The sequence below is a fragment of the Hydra vulgaris genome, chromosome 01 (assembly GCF_038396675.1).
Source record: "Hydra vulgaris chromosome 01, alternate assembly HydraT2T_AEP".
NCBI lineage: Eukaryota > Metazoa > Cnidaria > Hydrozoa > Anthoathecata > Hydridae > Hydra > Hydra vulgaris.
Window position 1 is genome coordinate 46,430,122 of NC_088920.1, and position 24,181 is coordinate 46,454,302.

At 24.6% G+C, this 24,181-nt stretch overlaps 1 protein-coding gene across 1 annotated transcript; it reads right to left on the reverse strand.

Annotated features, from left to right (window-relative positions):
• Window positions 1–741: 741 nt before the first annotated feature.
• LOC100201611 (NHL repeat-containing protein 2) lies at window positions 742–23,659 on the reverse strand. The gene is made up of 15 exons (XM_065788363.1): window positions 23,514–23,659; window positions 22,198–22,364; window positions 21,991–22,048; window positions 21,383–21,463; window positions 20,459–20,505; window positions 20,316–20,352; window positions 18,843–18,982; window positions 12,657–12,702; window positions 6,632–6,759; window positions 5,765–5,801; window positions 3,680–3,816; window positions 1,922–1,955; window positions 1,648–1,775; window positions 1,489–1,567; window positions 742–1,039 (listed from the first exon to the last, which is right to left on the reverse strand). The coding sequence occupies exons 1-15, from the start codon at window positions 23,572–23,574 to the stop codon at window positions 882–884; spliced, it is 1,338 nt and encodes a 445-aa protein (XP_065644435.1). The 5' UTR covers window positions 23,575–23,659; the 3' UTR covers window positions 742–881.
• Between the last annotated feature and the right edge of the window lie 522 nt (window positions 23,660–24,181).

Consider the following 24,181-nt stretch of genomic DNA (forward strand, 5'->3'; position numbering starts at 1 on the left):
TTGTACCTCTTTTATACTTTTTATAAACTCTTGAAGTTTAAAATACACAAAAATTGTAGGCGATCATAATATTGTGGCCAGGACTGTATATACTCTCGAGTTCGACAAGGAGAGGGAGGGGGCGTTTATTAATCACTGGAAAATTTTTCCACCCACCCTAAGCTTATTAAGACCCAATTAAGCAAAAACTTATTGAATGTTTCATTTTTTTTTTAGAATATCTAATAAAAAGGAAGTAGAGTCATATAAGATATTGGAACTGTAATTAATGAAATTTCTAGGTGTGAATCTACAAAATACTTCATTCGTATTTCATAGGATTATATTAAATATATGATTTAGATCGGAATTGTACATGACTTTTATGAACCTATAGATTTTTTTTACATACGGTGTCTTATAGGACTATAAAAATACAAAATTATATTCCTATAAGATTTTGGAATGTGACTTTTTAGGATTCCTGTAGGTTCAAACCTGTAGGATTTTTTTCATATTTGGTGTCTTGCAGAATAAGACTCCTCAAGATTTTGCATTATTTCTAAATCATTGGGAATTCTTATAAGATGTATTTAATAAGGTTATTCCGTACCAAATCCAGGAATGTCCTATATAACTTTTATAGAATATATATAGACTTTTTGACTAGGGAAGCGTAGATATAGAAATCGTACTTAAAGATCTTAAAAATCGTACTTAAAACGTTACTTTACGAATACTGCGAATACAACACCATGAACATAATTTCAGTATTTTATTAGAGAAATGTGTTTTTAAATAAAAAATAAATAGCATTTTAATTTTTGTAATCCATTACTGAAGAATCTTGACTAAAATGTCCATAGATAAACGAATATCTGGCATACCAGTAGACAGATGCACTACTTTTTTGATGGCCTAAATAGTTTGATCAATTTTGATAAACAAGGGCGAGCAATAAAAATACCAACGAGCAACGAAGCTGAACATAGCAAAATGTTTAACGTCAAAGATGAATGATCGGCTACAGTTTTTACTTTTTTCAGAATATCGGTCGAGTCTTTCGTGCAAAATAATAGAAATATTATAGAGACAAATAAATCAAAAATAAAATAAATAGAAAAAAATAAATAAATAGAAAAAAACTAACAAACAAATAGACAAATAAATAAACAATTCATTGTAAACTTATATAACTATTAAAAATTAACAATAATAAATATTGTTATTACTAACTTTATGATTAATAATATTTATAAAATTATAATACTGAATAATAAAAGAAATATAATAAAACAAATATTATTCAACAAATTTATATATAGGTTGAAAATGTCAAAATGAAAATCCCCTCATTAAATTCAAAACTTTCGAACCAACCACTAGAAAATCAAATAAAACCCCAAATGTTACAGATAATTCGGTTACATACAAATACTTTGAACTAATCAAGAAGTAAAAAACATGACATGAAAGCAAAATAAAGAATATTAAAAATTAAATTTTTACCCAATACAGCTTCTTGTTTTATATTGTTATACTGAACATTTGAACCAACTGCTGTGACACTTCGAACAAGATGATTATACTGAATAAAAAATAAGAGCTTGATTTTGCTCATCATCATTTGAATTGAAAACGGTTTTTAAAAAATAACTTAACAGGTACCTGATCAGACACATATAGCATTCTATTCTTTCTATCAAAAGCTAAACCAGATGGATAAAAAAACCTTGCAGTTCTTCCTACACCATCTTTTTTACCTTTAAACTCTCCAGCTAATGTCTTTACCAAACCTATGAAGAAATAAACTTTCACTCCGTAATATAAAAAACAGTGATGAAAAAAAGCAAATAAAATTTTTTAACAGAACATTAACGCTCAATTAAAAATTACTTTAAAAATGAATAGTTAAATTATCAAATTATTCAACATCAAACACCTTGCATTGATACTACTCTGATGTCATGATTCTCCTAAATAAAATAAAGGTATTATTAATATTATAATATAAACACAATATAAGATTAACTTAACAGTAAAAACTTTAAAATCTTATAAATTTTAATTTACACCCCCTGAAATAAGATAAAGCAATTCAACCGAAGAAATGATTCTTTTTAACATAAAAAAGCAAACAAACAAGCAAACAAACAAGTCCATTTCAAATTTAGCGGCCAAATTTGGTATTTTATTTTAATGTATTTAGTTACCAAGCTGCGGGAGGTTACTACAGTCTATGAGGCTACTCATTTATTATTTTTTTAAATTTTTGTTACAACCCTCTTTTAACCCTTTAAAAAAATAATAATTTAAATTGTTTGTTCCAATACACTTTATTCAATATACTTACGGAGTTATGCATTATGTCAAGAAGCTTCCCCTCATAGATTCCCCTTTGACTGTGCGGTAAAGGAAAATGACAACTTAATCAATATAAGAATGTAAATGACTTGCAATACTTAAATGCATTTACGAAAAAAAAATTGAAAACAAATATCAAATGAATGGAGGAGGTAGCTGATAAGTCAGCAGAAGTTCATTTTAAAATGTCAAAGTTAAGTCTTTGCTAAACAATGATGTCTTTAAGAAAAAATTATCTTCTTGGTACTTCAAATCTAAAATGAACCCTCACCATATTTGGTTTAGTTTCATGCAGCATGCAACTAGTTTTACAGCTATTTAACTATTAATCTGAATCCAACAAATGAACCAAATGAATTTATATAATCTACTCCCTACTGTTTAACAGATAAAGCAAGCAAAAACAGAGTTCACACTTATGTGTTTATAATTTTTGATCATCCTTTATAGTTGAAGGCAATCAATGAATCAATGTATAGTTTGCAGACTCGGTGAAGGGAAAAAAATCAAAAGGTTTCCAATTATGGATTCAGTACATGAAATATGTTAGTTTAAAGATTTTAATGCGGAAAAAAAAAGTCAGAACTTCTAACTGGCTAATGCATATTTACTCCATTCAAAAAAACTTTTTTTTTGCAGCAACTAGATATTCAAATGATATCAACAACCAAAAGAGCAGCATATTTTCAAGTACTATTGATAAAACAAAAAATATAAACGGTTTGTGAACATAAAAAAATTATTATCTTTTCACTAGTACTAATATATTTAAGACTGGTACTAATATATTCAGGAATGCAACTAACAAATTTAGAACTGGTACTAACATACTGAGGACTGTAATATGTTTACTAATATGTTTAGGCTAAAACAATTGTTGTAGCACTGTAATACTTTTAAATAATTTTTCACCATATAAAATAATGACTTTGTTTTCATTGTACTTTTTAGTTTTAAGTTTAAAAATCAATAACTTAATAGTAGTTGTATTTTAAATATTGGAAACTATTTTATTATTTTTGTGTTTATTTTAAATATAGAAGATTGTTCATTATTTCTGTGTTTATTTTAAAAGTAAGTTATATTATTTTATTATTTTTGCATTTAAGGAAGTTTATTTTTAATTTGTGTAACAGTTCGAAAAATTAATTTTGAAAACAATTTTTTTGATATTCTGAGTTCTACATTTTGTAAGTTTTAAAGTTTCTATTTTTATTCTTTATTTTCTCTTATAATCATCTTTTTTTTGGAACTTCACAAACCACAAAACACAGTAACTTAATAATAATATCAAACAAATTTATAAAAATGTATTATAAATAAATATAATACTTACAAATTCGCAAACATACAATAAATTATAATCTGGATCGTACACTAAGCCTTCTGGGTATTGAATAATTAAATTAACCGGTTGATTATTTAACCCAATCTCAGCACCAAACCCTTGGCTAGAGAGTGTTGTTACATATCCTAAATAAATTTTTTTTACTATTATGAAAAGAATGATTTAACTTAATAAGGTTATATAAATTAATAATATATATATACAACACTCGGAATTAGGGTCGGCATTCGGCAATGCCGACTTCGTTTCTATGTTTTAAGGTTAGACCTTTGTATCAAATAGTTTTTGCGAAACTGATGCCAACCTCAAAAAGGTTGACGTCGGCAAATTATTGCCGACCTCATTTTTCCTAATTCTGAGGGTTGTATATGTGTGTATGTATATATATATATATATATATATATATATATATATATATATATATATATATATATATATATATATATATATATATATATATATATATATATATATATATATATATATATATATATATATATTTAATTAAACACATTTGAATTGTAAACATATTTTTCCAGCATAGCGTGCAAAGTAAACTCAGCTTTACACTTGATGTTGTAAATATCAAGTGTAAAGTATACCAGTAATCGAAGCAAAACAAAATTATGTATTAAATAAACGCTACAAAAATATAATTTTTCAAAAAAAAAATTAATTCTACTTATTTAACTTTAAAAATAGAAAGAGAATTTTTAAATCTAAGTTTCTTTTACTTGCTTTATATCACCTCTTTAAAAGAACCCCCATTTTAAGGCCCCCATTTTAAGGCCCCCATTTTAAGGCCCCCAGAAAAGAACTTCATTAAATTAACTATATAGCTCTCTTCAGTATGAAAAATTAAATAAAACATTTTTACTCTGAAAAATAAATCACTCATCAAACAGCATAAAAACATACTTAACCTAAAAAAAAGTTAATATCACAATTGATTACATCATTAAACTAACATATCAATAACAACCAAAATCAAAAAAAAACTTTTCTTACATGCAACCAAAAAATCAATCAGAACATAGATAGTAGACTAGTGAACAATGACTAGAATCTAGACAAATATTCTACCACGAGATAGTAAGTAAAGTATTCTACAACTAGTAGACTTGTGGTAGAATACTCTTCTAATACCACACTTAGCCTGTTTCTCAAAACAGCAGCAGCCTTTAAAATGATTCATGTTTTGGAGTTTTTTTTTTGTTGGTAGTTTACTTCCCCAAGGCCCAGAAGGCCACTGTAAACGAGGAGGCTACTTAATTGTGGTTATAACCCTTTCTCATCTCTATAACTCCGAAACACGAACCTTGACGAACAAGGTCGCTGCGCGGAGAAACAAGTTGAGTGCTGTACTACCAGGGACGTGGTGGGGATCGAACTTGGAACCTCTCGCTTATGAAGCGAGCGCTCTACCACTACACCACTACCGCATATAGAGTTAGTGTTGAAACAAATTTAAAAAACTGAGTAACCTCCCCAACTGCAACAGCCCCTCATGCCATGGAAGGTGAATTTAATTTAAAAAAACTATTTCATAAAACAATCATTAGAACATTACTGACATTTACTTCAAAAACTGAATCTTCACATGCAAACCAACAAATAAACATCTATATAGCCTATCAAATATGCTTCAAATGAAACTAGCTTACTTAAGTTATCCCTAATTGACTGAAAAAGCCTTTTCACTTTATGCAAAACAGTTTCAGAATAAATAAAGTGTAGCATTGCTCATCATTGACAACTACTTTAATGATTCATTTAATAGACGTCATTAGTAGAAGCATTAGTAAAAAAACTCTTTTGATATTTGTCTCTAAATTCAATTGTATACAGAGCTTTGATTAACAAATATTTAAAATATAAATAATATAAACTTAAACATAGTAAGTTGAACACAACTTTATATGTTGTAAATGCAACACAATATTATACAAATTAAGTGCAACGAAACCATAGGTTTCAGTGCTGGGTAAAAGACCACTTACGAATACTAAAAAAGTTTAAATGTTATTTCAAGAGATGTGTTACAATTAAAAGTCAAATATGACAATTATTTACCTGTTTTTAATTCTATTCTTCTAATTGCATGATTAAACTAGAATATAAAAAAATAATACATATTGAGTAAAGTTAAAAAAAAAAGAATAAAAATTATAATTTAGTATAAAAAAACTAAAGAAATTCACTTCAATATTGAATATAAAAATACAAGTTAATTAAAATATACTTCAATACTAAATATGAATATTATGCAAAGATCTTATTATATAGAAAAACTTTTCAACCAAAAACACTTTAGCAATTACTCATCTTATTTATTACAATAATCTTAGTCACAGCTTGTCCTAATTACAATAATCTTAGTCACATCTTGTCCTAATTACAATAATCTTAGTCACAGCTCGTCCTAATTACAATAATCTTAGTCACAGCTTGTCCTAATTACATTCAAGCCTGATTTTTTCTGGCAGCAGTCAAGCTATTATTTGTATTAAACAAAGAAAATTGAAACTCTAGGTTAGATACTAATAAAATGTATATCTAAAAAATAGCAATAGCATTTAATTTAGAAGATATTCATATACAATAAAATAATCATTGATTTATTGCAACCGTAAACTGAAAATAAAAAGATAAAAACTTTTGTTTTTGTTGTTTATTAAACACTAAACATATTTATAAACATATTTATAAACATATTTTCCTAATTAAGTTTTTTTTTTTTAGAAATTTTTTTATAACTCATTTAAATTATAATTTGTTATTCATTTTTTAATTAAATCTCATCAAATAGATTTAAAAATGTGCTTTTAACAAAATTGGTCTTTTATTAAAAACTTTTATTAATAAATGTGTAGCATTACAAAAAATTTTCAAGTAATTTAAAGTATGTTTCATAAACTAAACATACATGGTCATACATACATGGTCAGCAACATACATATATTCAGCAGTACCATCAACAACAATATCGGTAGGGTGATAAAACTTAGCATCTAATTTGTAACCATCTTTAAAGCCTCGTGTACCGCCAGCCAGTGTTTTAACTTCACCTAATTAATTATACATAACTATATATATATATATATATATATATATATATATATATATATATATATATATATATATATATATATATATATATATATATATATATATATATACACACAGATATATATATATATATATATATATATATATATATATATATATATATATATATATATATATATATATATATATATATATATATATATATATATATATATATACATACAATGAAAAATGTATGTCAAACAAAATCTCAACTTCAAAAAAATTTTTTTTTTTAAATATATTTCTTTAAAGGTTTGTAAGAAATTAGTACAAAATATATTTAACACTAGAGGCCTTTCAATGTTTCATTAGTAGTGTTAGTTTAAGTGCTGTTATGTACAAATTTATTTATTTTTTGTTACAAAAGTATTTTTTAATCAATTAATGTATTGTTGCTATTAGTTACCATTGTCTAATATTTTTTAAAACTGAAAAAATAAACTGAGTAGAAGTTTGGTTTTAGTTAATATAGGTTGGCAATTTAGGTTGCTGTAAAATGTAGTGACTAAAGGAATGATTTCATTAGGTTTCTTTTGTTGAGCTGGTCCTTGTAGTTTTGCATTATGAAATGCTTTTTCAATAACAATGTCTGGATAATTACATTCTTTCAGCCATAATTTAAGCTCTGCTAATAATTGTATTGGCATCTGATTATATCACCGAAAACCTGCGTTTATTATGGCTTAAATTATGGCTGAAAGAATGTAATTATCCAGACATTGTTATTGAAAAAGCATTTCATAATGCAAAACTACAAGGACCAGCTCAACAAAAGAAACCTAATGAAGTCATTCCTTTAGTCACTACATTTTACAGCAACCTAAATTGCCAACCTATATTAACTAAAACCAAACTTCTAATCAGTTTATCCACCAGTGAAAGAATACAAAAAATATTTTCTAACATAAATCCTGTAATAGCTTACAAACAACCACCAAATTTACTGAGACAACTTACTTCCGCTAAATTTAATTCCACAACATCTAATAACAAAAAGATAGGAATTTTTAAATGTAATGATAGTCGTTGCAAAATTTGTTTATTTTACCTACAAGAGGTAAATAATTTCGTAACATCTAACGGTACTATTTGGAACATTAAAAGTCATATTACTTGTAGCAGCAAGAATGTCATTTATTATCTAAAATGTTTGTCTTGTAATGGTCAATCAACGTATACTGGAAAAACAAACAATTTGAGAAATCGCACTAATGGTCATATTTCAAGTTGCAGAACTGGCCATTTAACAGACAGGTTTGACAATCATGTATATGATTGCCAACGTATAAATAAAAAAATAATGGAACAATTTTTCCAGCTTTTTGTATTTCTGGAACTTAAAAGTGATAAAAATTAATTATCTTATGAAAGTCATTTGCATAAACAAAAGCATGATACTTTTAACTAACACTTCCTGTTTTAAAAAATATTAGACAATGGTAACTAATAGCAACAATACATTAATTGATTAAAAAATACTTTTGTAACAAAAAATAAATAAATTTGTACATAACAGCACTTAAACTAACACTACTGATGAAACATTGAAAGGCCTCTAGTGTTAAATATATTTTGTACTAATTTCTTACAAACCTTTAAAGAAATATTAAAAAAAAAAAAAAAAATTTTTTTGAAGTTGAGATTTTGTTTGACATACATTTTTCATTGTATTGGTTAAAATTATATTAATAGTTATATATACATATATATATATATATATATATATATATATATATATATATATATATATATATATATATATATATATATATATATATATATATATATATATACATATATATGTATATATGTATATATATGTATATGTATATATACATGTATATGTATGTGTATATATATATATATATATATATATATACATATATATATATATATATATATATATATATATATATATATATATATATATATATATATATATATATATATATATATATATATATATGGGCTTGAACTAAGTGATCGCAAATTGCGATATCTGGAAAAGATTCCAGCCTTTAAATCTTTACCTTTTTAAAAACTGTAAACTCTGTTTTGATCACTAAACTCAATATCTGTTATTCAATAAAAAATATTTATCTTCAATTATGATATAAAATCTTATTGTAAAACCATATTATTACTATTATAAAAATTTTTGGGACCTTTAGTAATAATTATTTTTTTCTTTTAACTTTTTTTTAAATTTATAATCCTTAAATTACTTGGTGTTTAAAAAAACAACAATTAAAAATATGTAAGTTTAGACTGTTATTATTTTTGCAGTAGTAAATTCGTTGTTTTATTTTTTCATTAATTTTTGCAATATGATAAATTGACCATTTCATTAAAACACAAAAAGGGTAATCATTAATTGATCATAAAAGTGTTGCTTTATAAGAACATAGCTTTAGACAATAATTATTTAAAGAATGCAGTAATTAAATTTATGTAACATGGCTGTTACAGGGCGAGCTTTACAGCTTTTTTTTTTTTTTTTTAAATAATCACTTAAGAGGGTGTTACTAAAACTTTTTTAACTTTTGAAATATTAGAGATAATTTTGTTCTGTAAAAAAAAATAGAAACACTAATAAAATAAAAAATTTAAACACCAATAAAATGTTTTACTTTAAATCCAATAAAATGTATGACATTAAATGAATTAATAAAAACTTTTTCCGATTTCAGTTTAAACGCGACAAATGAAGAACTTGGCTAAATTTTAGTAACTATTTGTCACATTTTATCAACAAAAAAATATATTTCAGATACTTAATATTAAATTATACACATTGTACAACCACTACAAATCAAAACCACTACAAATCAAAACCACTACAAATCAAAACCACTACAAATCAAAACCACTACAAATCAAAGCCACTACAAATCAAATCCACTACAAATCAAAACCACTACAAATCAAAACCACTACAAATCAAAACCACTACAAATCAAAACCACTACAAATCAAAACCACTACAAATCAAAACCACTACAAATCAAAACCACTACAAATCAAAACCACTACAAATCAAAACCACTGCAAACCAAATCCACTACAAATAAAAACCACTACAAATCAAAAGAATTTTACTTAAACCTAGTTTTTAACTGAAACAGGCATTATTTAAGTCAGTAAATCAGCAAATTGCATTATTTTATTAGTAAAGTATTTGTGGTCACATGATTGTTTTAGAATGAAAACAAAAATTAACGCATAAAACTAGATAATTTTTTGCTAAATCAGCCAAGTTTGAAAACATATTTGATAACATAATTAGAGGTACAGAAAATAACTTTTTGATTTTCATATTTGTAAAAGGTTAAAGTATTACTAATTTGACAGACTTTTCAAAAATATTATGTTTTTTTATTTAAAACAAATAAAAACAAAAATATAATGCATTAAAAACTAACTTTTTGTAAAAAAACTGTCAAAGTCTGCGGAAATCTAGATAGAACAGACATTTATTAACAAATGTTCCAAATTTCAACCATCAACCATGTAGCTATGTTATCAAATCTTAGCTTGCCTAAGAAAGGTTTTTCATAAAAGTTGCAAAAAATAGAAAAGTGTTCACAAGTTACCAGCAATAATTTTACAATCTTTATTTTTATTCCATTTAATGTAAATATTTATTTAACAAGATAGATCTTTTGTGCTTTTTTTATTTGAGATGAAAGCGTTTATAAAAAAGAAAAAGAATACTATAATTTTAATGTTGGTGAATTTTTATACTTTTTATGCGGAAATACTTTTATTTTGATAATCTCGTGATGTCAGGCTCGCTTTATATCGATTGAAACAGCCGTGGTAAGTATACAGCAAATTTATGATTTAGTGATTCGAAGTTGCTTTTCAACAACAACAAAATTGTATATTTATTACATTTTCATTGGTTTTTTAGATTGATCAAATAAAGAACCTTGTTTAGAAATACAAATTTAGTTTAGGTGCAGTAGGCAAAGATTTTGTTAATTTAAATTATACAATATATTGTTGTATATTGTGTATAATAACAAAAGTTGTACAATGTGTATAATAACAAAAGATTTTGTTGTTTGGTAAAAGGTTAAAAAAAAATAAGTAGACACTTTACAACTGCTTACAGTTTATATTCGGTTGTTCTAACCTCCACGGGGAATAAGAATTTACTTCTCCCACAGTTGTTATTTTCCCTTTTTTAATAAAAAAAACACTCTTTAAAATTGTAGCATATTATGAACTTGTAACTTTATGTAAATAAATGTTACAGAGCTGCGGCATGTGTATGAGAACATAAAGTTTTACACCAAATTAAAGTTACTTAATCTGAAAGCAGCAGGATTTAAACCCCCATTATTCAGTAACAGTTCTGATAGGCATTATGAATTGTTTTGAGTTTGCTTTGTGTAAAACTTTCATGTTTCTTTTTATGAATTGATTTAATTAAAAATTAAAATTTAATTAAAAGGCAAATTAAAAAAAAAAGATTATTGTTTTTTAATTAATATTAACTCTCTTCATGTATAACCAAGACTAAACTTAATAGACTTGGTAAAAAACTGTTAACATGTAATGAACAGATTTAAACAATAAAATAAATTACTATTAGATTTTAAAACTTAATAAAATAATAATTGGGCTACAATTTTGAGTAAAAAACCGTGAGAACAACAATGATTTGAAAAGTAATTTTTATTAAGTTTAAATGAATAACCTTGCTATGCTTAAATAAATTTAAGAAAAAAACAAAAAAATGAATTGTAAAAAAATGAATGATTTTTTTTTAAATAAAACTTGCTAAAATTGAAAAAGCAAGTAATTAAAATAAATTATGAACTTATAATGAAAAATATTACATATTTTTTACTTTTGCATGCCAACACTTTAATAGATTCAGGTTAGAAGTTATTATGCCGTCGTATATATATAGTTATTGTATTCTAATAATAGTGTTCAATTTCTTAAAGAACAGAGCAATAATAATTTAGTAAAAACACTTATCTAATTTTCTTCAACAATTTGTTTCACAATTAGTAGGCTCATCAGGAAGAATGTCTAAACATCAAAAAAAAAAATCCAGTTATAGAAAAAAAAAAAGAAAAATATTTCTTCCTGTGAAACAAATTGTTGAAGAAAATAAGATAAGTGTTTTTACTAATTTATATATATATATATATATATATATATATATATATATATATATATATATATATATATATATATATATATATATATATATATATATATTTATATATTTATATATATATATATATATATATATATATATATATATATATATACATATATATATATATATATATATATATATATATATATATATATATATATATATATATATATATATATATATATATGTATATATATATATATATATATATATATATACAGCTCAGAATTAGAAAAAATAATGTCTGCAATAAAATTCCAACCTTAAACTGTTAAAAGGTTGCCAAAAAAAATTTGAATCTAAGGGGTTACCATAAAACAAATATGAGGTTGGCGATTTTTTACCGACCTCAAACACTTTAAGTTCAGCATTGCTGAACGGCGACCCCAATTCCAAGGGCTGCATGTGTATGTGTATATATATACATATACAAACCTTCCCGGGAATATAGTCCATCTATATGAAGGCTATAGTCCATCTATATGAAGGCTATAGTATTGGTGTTAAGCCCTGCACAAGAATTGTCTACTTGGTGTTTTTTATCTATTAATCTTTTTTTTTCTATTATATCTTATACCTACCAAGGTATAAGAAATAATAAATAAAAAAATAAAAAATATAATAAAAAAATATTATAAGACAGAAAAAAAATTAAAAATTAAAAAAATACCATACCAGAGAAATCAGTTTCAAGATGAATTACTCTAATGGCATGATTATCCTAATATAATAATAAAAATTAATATTAATAATATAAAGATATAAAGATAGATATAAAAATAAAACACAATACTAGATGTTGTCTGAAAAAATCACATGCTCAAAAAAAAGCAAACTTTGTTGTATAAAATAAAGTTTTATTAAAACATTAGTCAATTTTTATACTATCATCAGCACTAGATAACTTTTATACCACCATTAACATTACATAATTTTTATACTATCATTAACATTAGATAACTTTAATACAATCATTAATATTAGTTAACTTTTTTTTTTTAACAGGAATTGGAGTTGGTATTTCCTAATTGGCAAAATAATTGTACATTTTGTTGATACAAATACAACTATTTAAATTTTTCTTGTCTATATCTATAATCCTGCATTAATATCCCTAGTGACACCCGCATTAATACCCCTATTAATACCCACATTACCACTCTGCATTGACATTAATGTCATTATTTTGTTGATACAAATACAACTATTTAACTTTTTCATATCTATAATTATACCCCGCATTAACATCCCTGTTAACATCTGCATTAATACCCCTATTAACACCTGCGTTAACATTATTTATTGACACTCGCATTGACATCCCCAGCGAGTTTTATTACCCCAGGACACACATTGATATTAATAACACTATTTATTGACACCTACATTGACATTTAAAGTAGGTCACTGTTACCCCAGAACACGCTTTGACATTAATGACACTATTTATTGACACCAATATTGATAGCAGGTTACTAGTACCTGGGACTTCTTTGAGAACATGTATTGCATCATGACCCACTTGAACTATTGTAAAATCTTTTTTATGAGGCCCATATATTCACGATTTTGACTCACAATCAAAACTCTTATAGCATCATCTTTAACCAATTAAATACAAGTGTTATCATCCGTTTCATCTCTTATCCATTTCAAACTTTTGGGATTTAAACTATACAACATTTACTATCATCAACATTATATAACTTTTATACTATATAAGTTTTAGTTATTGACAGTACTAAACAAGCTCCTTATAAAAGATTTATTAATTATAAACATTCTTTAAAAATACTTTTTTTGTAAATGGAAGTTTGTAACCACTTCCTAAAAGTATTATATAATGTCTATAAGACAAAAAATATACAAAGAAGTGCATAATTATGCAGGGCTTGTGATGAAGAAAATCGCCAAGCGTTTTATATCATGCTCGTAAAATTATAATATGTTGTCATCGAGCACAATTATGCACGCTCGGGGTCAGGGTCGCAAGAGTGATCTTGAAATTTGAAAATTGCGGAAGACTGTGTTTATAAAAAGCTTTCTATTTGTTATATGACTTTCATTCGTCAATGTTTAAAGTAGTATCTACAACAGCGTATTTATACTACTTCAACAATGTAGTTTTTTATACTTCCCAACTTCTTGTTTTTTATTTTTTTAAATGCTTAAAGGTAAAAAAAACGCAACCAAACAAAAACGCAAGTGCTTAATAAGTTCTTATAATAGTATTGAAGAATAAACTTGTGGCTAAAATTTTTTGCTTTCGTTGTTTTGATATGTATTTAAAAAGCAGTTAACTTAATATTTACGATTAACGGTTTTTATATTTCTCAATATTTTTTGAATAATTAATTTTTTTTTGTAAATTAATTAATACTTATTAAATATATTTTTTATAATTTCTTATTTAAATAACGCTTTTTTTTATCTTCAAAAAATTAGTAGATTATAACAAAAGAATAATTTGAAATTATTCTTCAAAACTATTAGTTGTAAGTTAAATAACAGATTTTCCCCTCAACTGTTGTCAGCGGTATATATTATATAAGTTTTAACTACGTCATTAAAAAAAGAATGCTGTAACATTGCTCAAAAAATGTTTATTTTACTTAATCAAGTTTTTTTATGTTAAGTTTTTAATTTTTTTCTCATTCATTTACATTTTTTTTCAAGTTAACATTTTTTTTAACTTTATCTTAGTTTAGTTTTTTTAACGCATTTTTGAAATAATTCAACATTTAATATTAACATAAACCTTATTATCAATCAAATGTATAAATGATGTGTGGAATATTATTAACAATAAATCAAATAAATCTTACTTGACGTTTTTTCAAAATTAAAAATATTCAGAAGCTTTAACTTTTTTATAGTTATTTCCTAATCTTCTATTCCTATTTCATTTGCACATTTTTATATTCACATTGTGTTTCCACGCGCACTTGGTTAAAATAGTTAACATTCCATTATTGAAATTAGCTGTAACGACTTCAAACTGTTCATTTATTATGTTAGTGCAAAACGGAAAAATGCTGACAAAACAGCGAAACAGAAACGTGCAGAAAGCGAGTGACGTAATGCTTATATTTTATAAAAGTACTTCGTATAAGGATATAAGTATAAGGAAGATGGAGTTTTACTCTTAAATAAACAAGTTTTATCATTACCTAAAAAATTTAATTACAAATATTTTAGAAAAAAACCATATAAAAGCTTGTTATTTTTTTTGGTAAGACTTTTGAACGAGCTTTTGTTATAAGCTGAGTGAACGAGTTTTGTTATAAGCTGAGTTGAACGAGCTTTTGTTATAAGCTGAGTGAGCGTCGTTTATCGCTCCAAGAAGGTTTAAAAATACAGTTTATAGGCGTGTTTCACGAGTGCAGCACGATCGCACCAGCTTCATCACAAGCCCTGATTATGTAAAGTGTTTTTTTTAATCTTAAGACTAAATTATATTGTTCATTAAAGAAAACCTTTCTTTTTAATTAGTTTGTTAGTATAATACGGTATGGTATTGTATATTAATAATAAAAGCTTTGTAACAAAATGAAGCAGGGGTTATTAGCTTTGTAACATAATTCTAGCAGGGGTTATTAGCCGTGGCTAGGATAATATATTATATATTGAGCTCACTTATTTTTATAGTTTTTTACAAGAAACTTATTTTCGTGCCTACATTTAGAAATTGGGTGGCCACGGAATAATCTGTTCAACTTTAAATATTTAGAACCACAAATGCTTTTTTATTTCTATACTTCTTTAAATTAAACTTTCTTATCTTTAACTGTGTTGATAAACTTTTGTTACAAATCAATGATTTGCAAAATGTTTCAGAAACAATTTGAGGTGAGTAAGAAAGTTGTGTAAGAAAGTTGTGAATTTTTTTCAAAAATCCATTGCTTCATATCGCTTGACGTACAAATTTAATAAATCAACTTCATATCGCTTGACATACAAATGTCCCAAAATCTAAAATCATAGATATTATAAATAAGTTCAAGACTACTCAAAGCTTCCAAAAAAAACCTGGAAGTTGAAGAAAGAAAACTTTCCATAAATCCAAAAAGGTAAAGCATTACCTTTTGGATTTATGCATTCTTATATCAAAAAAGTACTTAAAAATGCTGAAATTAAAGCATTTCATAAGAAAAATACACCTAAGAGAAACTTAAATAGTGAAATTAAAGGAATTTGATGAACAAAGAAGTTGGTTAAAATAATGGTGGATAAAAGTATCTGCATTACAGATCACGAAACATATTGCAAGGCGAATTTTTCATATTTTCCTGGTCAACAACTTTACTATGAGAACAAAGATAAACCTATCAATAATCAATTTAAATATATTTGATGAGAAAAACTTACATCCAAGTTCCTTGTGTAGCAAGCAATTTGTAGCTGTGGTATGCAGTCCTCTTGTTTTGTCACTAAGAAAACCTTAACTGCCGAGCTTTACATCAAAGAATGCTTAAAAAAAAGACTTTTACCATTTATGAAAAAACACAAATATCGATGTCTCTTTTGGCCAGATCTTGTTGCTTCTCACTATTCTAAAAAAGTTCTAAAGTGGTGAAAGATAATAATGTGAAAATTGCTTCTAAAGATGTGAATCCTCCAAATTGTCCTGAAGAGCACGAGAATGAATAATTTTAGGCAATATTTTAAGGAGTACTTCGTAAGACAGGTGGAGCAACAAAAAATAAAAATGACTTCCAAACTAAGTGGATTAATGCCACCAAAAAGGTAAAAAAAAAAATTATGCAAAATGATGGCATCAACTTGCTATAAAATTTGATCTCTTGCTAAACAGCCTATCAAGCCCCTTAAAATTAAGTTGAAACCCTAATTGATGTAAACACAATTAATAAAAAGAAAACTGAAATAAAAAGCATTTATTGTTTTAGAGAAATCTTAATTTAAATTTTACCCGATTTTTCTGTGTCCACCCGATATTTAAATATATATATATTTTATATTATATATATATATATATATATATATATATATATATATATATATATATATATATATATATATATATATACACATATATATATATATATATATTCATATATATTTATAAATTTATATGTATATACACAAATATATATATATATATATATGCATATATATACACATATAAGTATATACATATATGTGTATATATTTGTAAATTTATATGTATATATATATATGCATATATATACACTTATATGTATATACATATATATATGCATATATATATATATAAATATATATACACACATATACACATATATATACACACATATATATATATATTTTCATTTATATATATACACGTATATATCAGGGGGTATTCTAGGCTGTTTTTGACAGCATCAATGATATTTGGGTGCTGATTTAAATGCTGCTTAAATTCAGAAATTGAGGACATTATTTTTATTTATTTTTTTTTTTTATACAGCAAATATTGTTTTTTTCCCCCGAAATATTGAATACCACTGCCCATATTGTTTTCCGAGATTACCCCCTGTATGTATGTGTATATATATATATATATATATATATATATATATATATATATATATATATATATATATATATATATATATATATATATATATAACCCGTAGATGTTGTCCGAAAGTTTTTTCCATATTTTGTTGACAAAAAGTAAAAATTAAAATGCAAGACCGGAATTAGTTTTTTTTATTAATGGAGAGACTGCCTGCCCCAACCAAACCCTCAGTCAATGTAGCAACACTCCTATGCCTGTCAGGCTAAAAGATAGTAGATGTAACAGCACTCCCTTGCGGGTCAGGCTATTTGTCAGTCGATGTAGCAGCACTTCCTTGCGAGTCAGGCTATTTGTCAGTCGATGTAGCAGCACTCCCTTGCGAGTCAGGCTATAAGATAGTCGATGTAGCTACACTCCGCGCATGATTTACAGTAAAAAAAAAAAAAAAAAAAAAACATTTTATTAAAAAAATTAAAAATAAAAACATTTTATTAAAAAAAATAAAAACATTGTTTATATTGTTAAAAACATTCAGAATGTTTTTAAAACATTCTGGTCAATTAAATTTGCGTTTTTGTGGTTTTTTTTAAAAACGATTTATTTGTAATTAAATTAATGGTTTTTACTTTTGTCCAACACGCAAATGTTGGACGAAAGTCAAAAGTAATTAAAAGTGACGTATGGGTTGGCGTAAGAATCACTTTTTTCCTTCCGCTCTTCCCAAAGACAACAAACTACAGATCTATATATATATATTTATATATATATATATATATATATATATATATATATATATATATATATATATATATATATATATATATATATGTATGGATATATGTATGTATATATATATATATATATATATATATATATATATATATATATATATATATATATATATATATATATATATATGTATATAATATAGAATATATATATTCATCTCTATGTACTTATAAATATAACATGAATTTCAAAACAAGATGAAATATTTATTTCATATAGGGTTTGTCAAGATTTAGGCAGCCCTAAAACTGAGAAATAATGCTGAGAAATAAAAGCATTTTCTAATAACATAAAAATCATAAATCTTAAATTTTTTAAATGTTTTTTAATCTGTTTTTAACTTTATAAATTTCACAATTAAAAATGAAAAAGTTGTCAAAGAAACAAAAATCTTTACTTTATTAAAATCTAAACACTGTTTTTATTTTACTTGCCACTTTATTTTGGCAAAAGATAAAAAAAAAAAAAAAAAATTATTTATGAAAAAAAAAAAAAGAAGAAATTTTTATTAAAAGCACATACTTTTGAATTTATAAGAAATAAATATTTAATAAACAAATTATTCAAACCGTATCAGCAACATAAAGCCTTCGTTTAAAATCATCAGTACGAATAATAGCAACACTTTGGGGATTATTAAATTGTGAAGACACTGTTGATTGATCAACAAACCCAGGCGATGGCAAGCCTGCAACTGTATCAACTCGATCTACATCAAAAAAAAGTTTTTATTAGTATAAAGTTGTTTAAAAAACAAAACTCTATTTATTCAATATTATTTTATTAAATTACTTTGGTCTTTTTTATAACAAAAAAAAAACCACTAACTAATGACCTTCTTTAAAACATGTGAATGATTAAGCATTGTGTATTGTCTTTAAGTATTCGGGTTAATACAATTCAATTAGTTAAAAATTTTCTGTTGCATTATTTGTTGCATCATTTTTTTATAGATTATTGTTATAGATTTTTTATAGTTTATCTGACAGAATAGACTACTTATTAGTATAACTTAATCGCAAATAAAATACTCATGACTATTGAAAAGTAATATTTTTTCAAATATTTTTAGACTTAGCGACTACTTATTGCTACGGTTCTTTAAAATAAATATAATAATAGACACACTTGTGATGAGAAGTTTATTAATCAATCACTTTAAAAAATACATTTATACAAAGGAACTTCTTACATCCATGTTGCTTTAATATATTTTTTTTTACATTTTGGTATGGGCAATATAACTTGTTTAATATTTTTTTATCACCGTCCTGGTCACAACCTTAAACAAAACTCCAAATAGTCAAAATAAAAGAAGCTCGTCAACAGAAAAATCATTGTATAACACAGTTGAGACAACCAAATGAGATGTAATGGCAATAATAAAGGATCAGGATACCAATATAGCTTTAGTATATGCATTTCAAACAGGTAGAAAAAGAGAAGAAAAGATTTTACACTGTTTTTGGCAATTCTTTAGAAAATGTTAGAGAAAATGTAAAGCTACAAACAACTTTGAGGGAGTACATGATGGAAAGTACACCATGTACTCCCTAGAGTACATGGTGTATTTTCTAGAAGAAATACACAATCATGAACAATAAAAAATAAAATGTCAAAATTTAAATTATGCAAAATTATTCAAAAAAGCAAAACAAAGCTATGAATTACAGAAGTATTTATAATAATATATAATTAGTAGTTTTACATAAACTTAGGAAAAATAAATAAAAAAAGTAAATTATTATTTAACCATCTGATCAAAACTTGAAAATTTCTTTTTTTAAATTTTACTAGTTATTTATGCTTCAATAAGTTCTAATGGTTCACAGAGCACAGCAGAATAGTATTTAAACAGGAAGTTCATGCCTCCTTCTTTACCAATGATGCATATATGACCAGAGCTGGCTTTGAACCACAGACCCCTTTCTGAAGCCAGAATTCAAACTACTACACTGCCACTGCCTATAAAATACTATACATTTTTTTTCTGTTTTAAATCAAAAATATTGGTTAAGCCTTGAGGTACCATAAAAACTTACTGTTTGATAAATAAAGAATCCTGATGCGATGATTTCCCTAAACCAAATCAATTTTTTTTTTATTGATAAATATTTAAATATTTATTATATTAATATACACAATCACGACCTATATATAAAACAAACGAAAAGAATTTACTGACACTATCTGCTATATAAAGTATTTCAAGTATTGGATCCAAGGTAATACCTAAAAAAAAAGATATATATATATACATATATATATAAATATATGTATATATGTATATATATATGTACATATATATATCTTATATATATATTTATATATATATATATATCTGCATATGTATATATATATATATATATATAATCTGGCCCTAGGTACATAAACTCCCCCCCCCCCTTTATCCCCTTTAAGTATATAAAAGATATCTAGATACTTAAAATCTAAATTCATTTCTTGTTTTCAGAATCAACTGTGTTTTTATAAACAAAGTTCATATTTATTTATACAACATTCAAATTACATTTATTTATATAACATTAATAACTATATACTTTTTTTTTTAACTTTTTGTTATGACAAAACTTTGTGTTATGACAAAAATTTTATTTAAAAAATTTACCAATTGTAGTTTTTTAAAGAAATCCAGTAGATGGGCCAAAAAACAAGTTAAGCACTAAGTTAAAAGCACTAAGTTAAGTTAAACTTAAAAGTATAATAAAAAATAAAAAAGCACTAAGCTAAGCTAAACTTGTTAAAAAACAAGTAAAACATACTATAAATAGGTAAGGTAGGTTCAACTCAAAACCTATCCTGTCGGAGACTTTCACTGCTACTTTATCTCTGCTACACTTTGCAGTTTTATGGACTTATTTTCCACTACAAGTTATCATCTGACAATTATTTTAGTCATACGAATTCTGTTTTTTCAATTCCCCTCCCTTTATCTCCCCCCTCCCTTTATCTCCCCCCCCCCCACCTCCTCTCTAGAATAAAACATAAATTAATATGTATTCATAGGTAAGGCTAACATATCCCAACAGTAAATAAAGTACTAAAAAATATCATTTCATACTATTATTTAAAAAAATATTTTTTATACCAGCAACATGCATAAAATGTGCATCTTTTCCAAATCCATCACTGAAACCTTGTGTAGAACCAGCTATTGTAGTAACAGTTCCTATAAATTTTAGAGAATAATAATTTCCAACTTTTTTAGTTTGCAAAAGATTTGTGGATTATTTTTTAAATGTTGAAACTCTATGACAAGTGCGTAAATGATTTTTATATTAAAATATATCATTCTATTTATATTTATAGCATTATATTATATAGTAATTGAAAATATAGATAGCAGCACCTATGCCAATAGTAATTATCACCCAGGCTAACTATGGTTATTACAAATAAAGATATCAGAGGTATAATAATCAATTTTTTGCATTAAAAAGTCTAAAATGAATTAAATTCAATAGCTAAGTTAAAGTTTACAAAATGATTTTTAATTTTGACATTTTTGCAGAAAATTGAACATCATTTTCAAATGTATTAGTGGACATGAAAAGGTAATAAAATATGTTTTAATTTTAAATGGACACAATGTTTTAATGACATGGTATTATCATCGCATTTACTATCCCAAAAATGTTGCTTCTCATTATATTCAGAAAAAAATAAAACTGTTTTTTTTTTCAGAACTAAACTAACCTGTTTTAATATCAATTTTTCTTATTTTATCAGTCCGATGAACAGAATCTAAACATCCCTTCAAATAATTGTTAAACATAGGATAAATATTATCAAGAGACAACAAAACTATAAACTTAGATACTTTTCATAACTGTATACTAAACATTTAATTTATAGCTTAATTTTGAAATGTTCAAATAAAGAAGAGATTGTAATAAAATATACACAGTCAGCCACATAAACAGCATGTTTGTTGTGATCATATGCTACCCCCCAAGGGTAATTAAAGCGAGCTTCAGTTCCAATGCCATCTTTAGAATCTTCTTTATCATTACAATCTGACTTCTTTCCTTTGTGTGGTTCACCTCCCCCTGCCAAAGTTTTTACAATACCTAAAATAATTAAATACATTAAAATAAATATATAAGATACTATATTATACTATAAGTTTTATACAATATATGAGTATATATAGTATAAAATTTTAAAAACAATTTTATAAAAAAATACTTAAAAACATTTTTTCATAAAAAACGTCATTTTTTATGCAGTAAAACCTATAGATAATGTTAGCATTTTTTATTATGCAAAAAACTAAAATACTAGCTTAAAGTTTAAAAACATTTTAAATAAGAAAATTAAAGAATTTAATTTGTAGAAGCATAAATGAAGTGAATAAAAAATCACTTGTTTTCAAAATAGAGTAAAATTTTTAAATTAGAAGAAGACTATTTTTTATCAAAATAGTCTTCTTCTAAGATAAAAAGTTTAGGGCCTATGTGGGGTACACGCTTAGCCTCTGGGGCCAGACCGCCACTGATAAAATCAAATCTAGATGTTTTTTTTCCAATAAACATCTTTATATAAACTTTTATGATCTTTTTATCTTTGCTATTTGCTAACCTATTTTAATTTATTTAACGATTTTAATTTGAATTATTTTAATTTATTTAACGATTTTAATTTGAATTATTTTAATTTATTTAACGATTTTAATTTGAGTTATTTTAATTTATTTAACGATTTTAATTTGAATTATTTTAATTTATTTAACGATTTTAATTTGAATTATTTTAATTTATTTAATGATTTTAATTTGAATTATTTTAATTTATTTAACGATTTTAATTTGAATTATTTTAATTTATTTAACGATTTTAATTTGAATTATTTTAATTTATTTATTTAACGATTTTAATTTGAATTATTTTAATTTATTTATTTAACGATTTTAATTTGAATTATTTTAATTTATTTATTTAACGATTTTAATTTGAACTATTTTGCTTGATGATGCATTTGACAAGCCTCTGTAAATACTTTTTAACAATATTTAGGCATAAATACTTTATTATAAAGTTACATAAATATTCCTCATATTTCCACTACTACCCAATTAACAAACAACATCTATTTTTACTCATTATAATTATAAACTAAATAGTATCATCTTACTACTTTGTTGAAATAAGCAGAAAATAACAGCATAATAAAAACTACTCCATGTTTATAACATTTTAATAAGCATAAATAAAGCTAACCTGGTAAACTTGATACATAAGTAAAGTGCAATGCCAATAAAAAACATAAAGTTTTTCTCATATTTTCAAACTTTAATCCATTTAAAATTCTTTATAACTAAACATTTATAACAGTACATAGCATTTAAGTAATTAAATCCAAACAGCAATAATATTTATAAAATAATAAATTGAAACTTCATGATTAAAATAATAGATTTAAAGAGTAAGTCAATTGTACTAAATCAATTAAAAATACATTTAAATTTGATGTATCTTATCTAGATAACATGATTTCTAAACAAAGACAAATGTTAATAATAAACATTTTTTTTGGCTATAACAAGAAGTCTTTTAAAAAGTTACAAACATTTGGTTGCTATTTTTTGGACAGTGACTTGTAATAAATATAAATAAAAATATATAAAACAAGTTATGTAAATAAAAATAAAATAATATTTTTTACTGATAATTTATATATTTTGTTATAAATTATTATATACAACAATTTATGACATTAAAAATGTTATTTAAACTTAAAAAAAAGCAAAATTGTTAAAAAAACTATTTTTTAATGATACATAGCTAATTTAAAATAATCTTAAATGTTAGCCACTAAACAGTAACCACTTAAAAGTAATAGCAACTAATTAAAAACTTAATAGTGGTTTAAGTTTTAAGATGTTCGC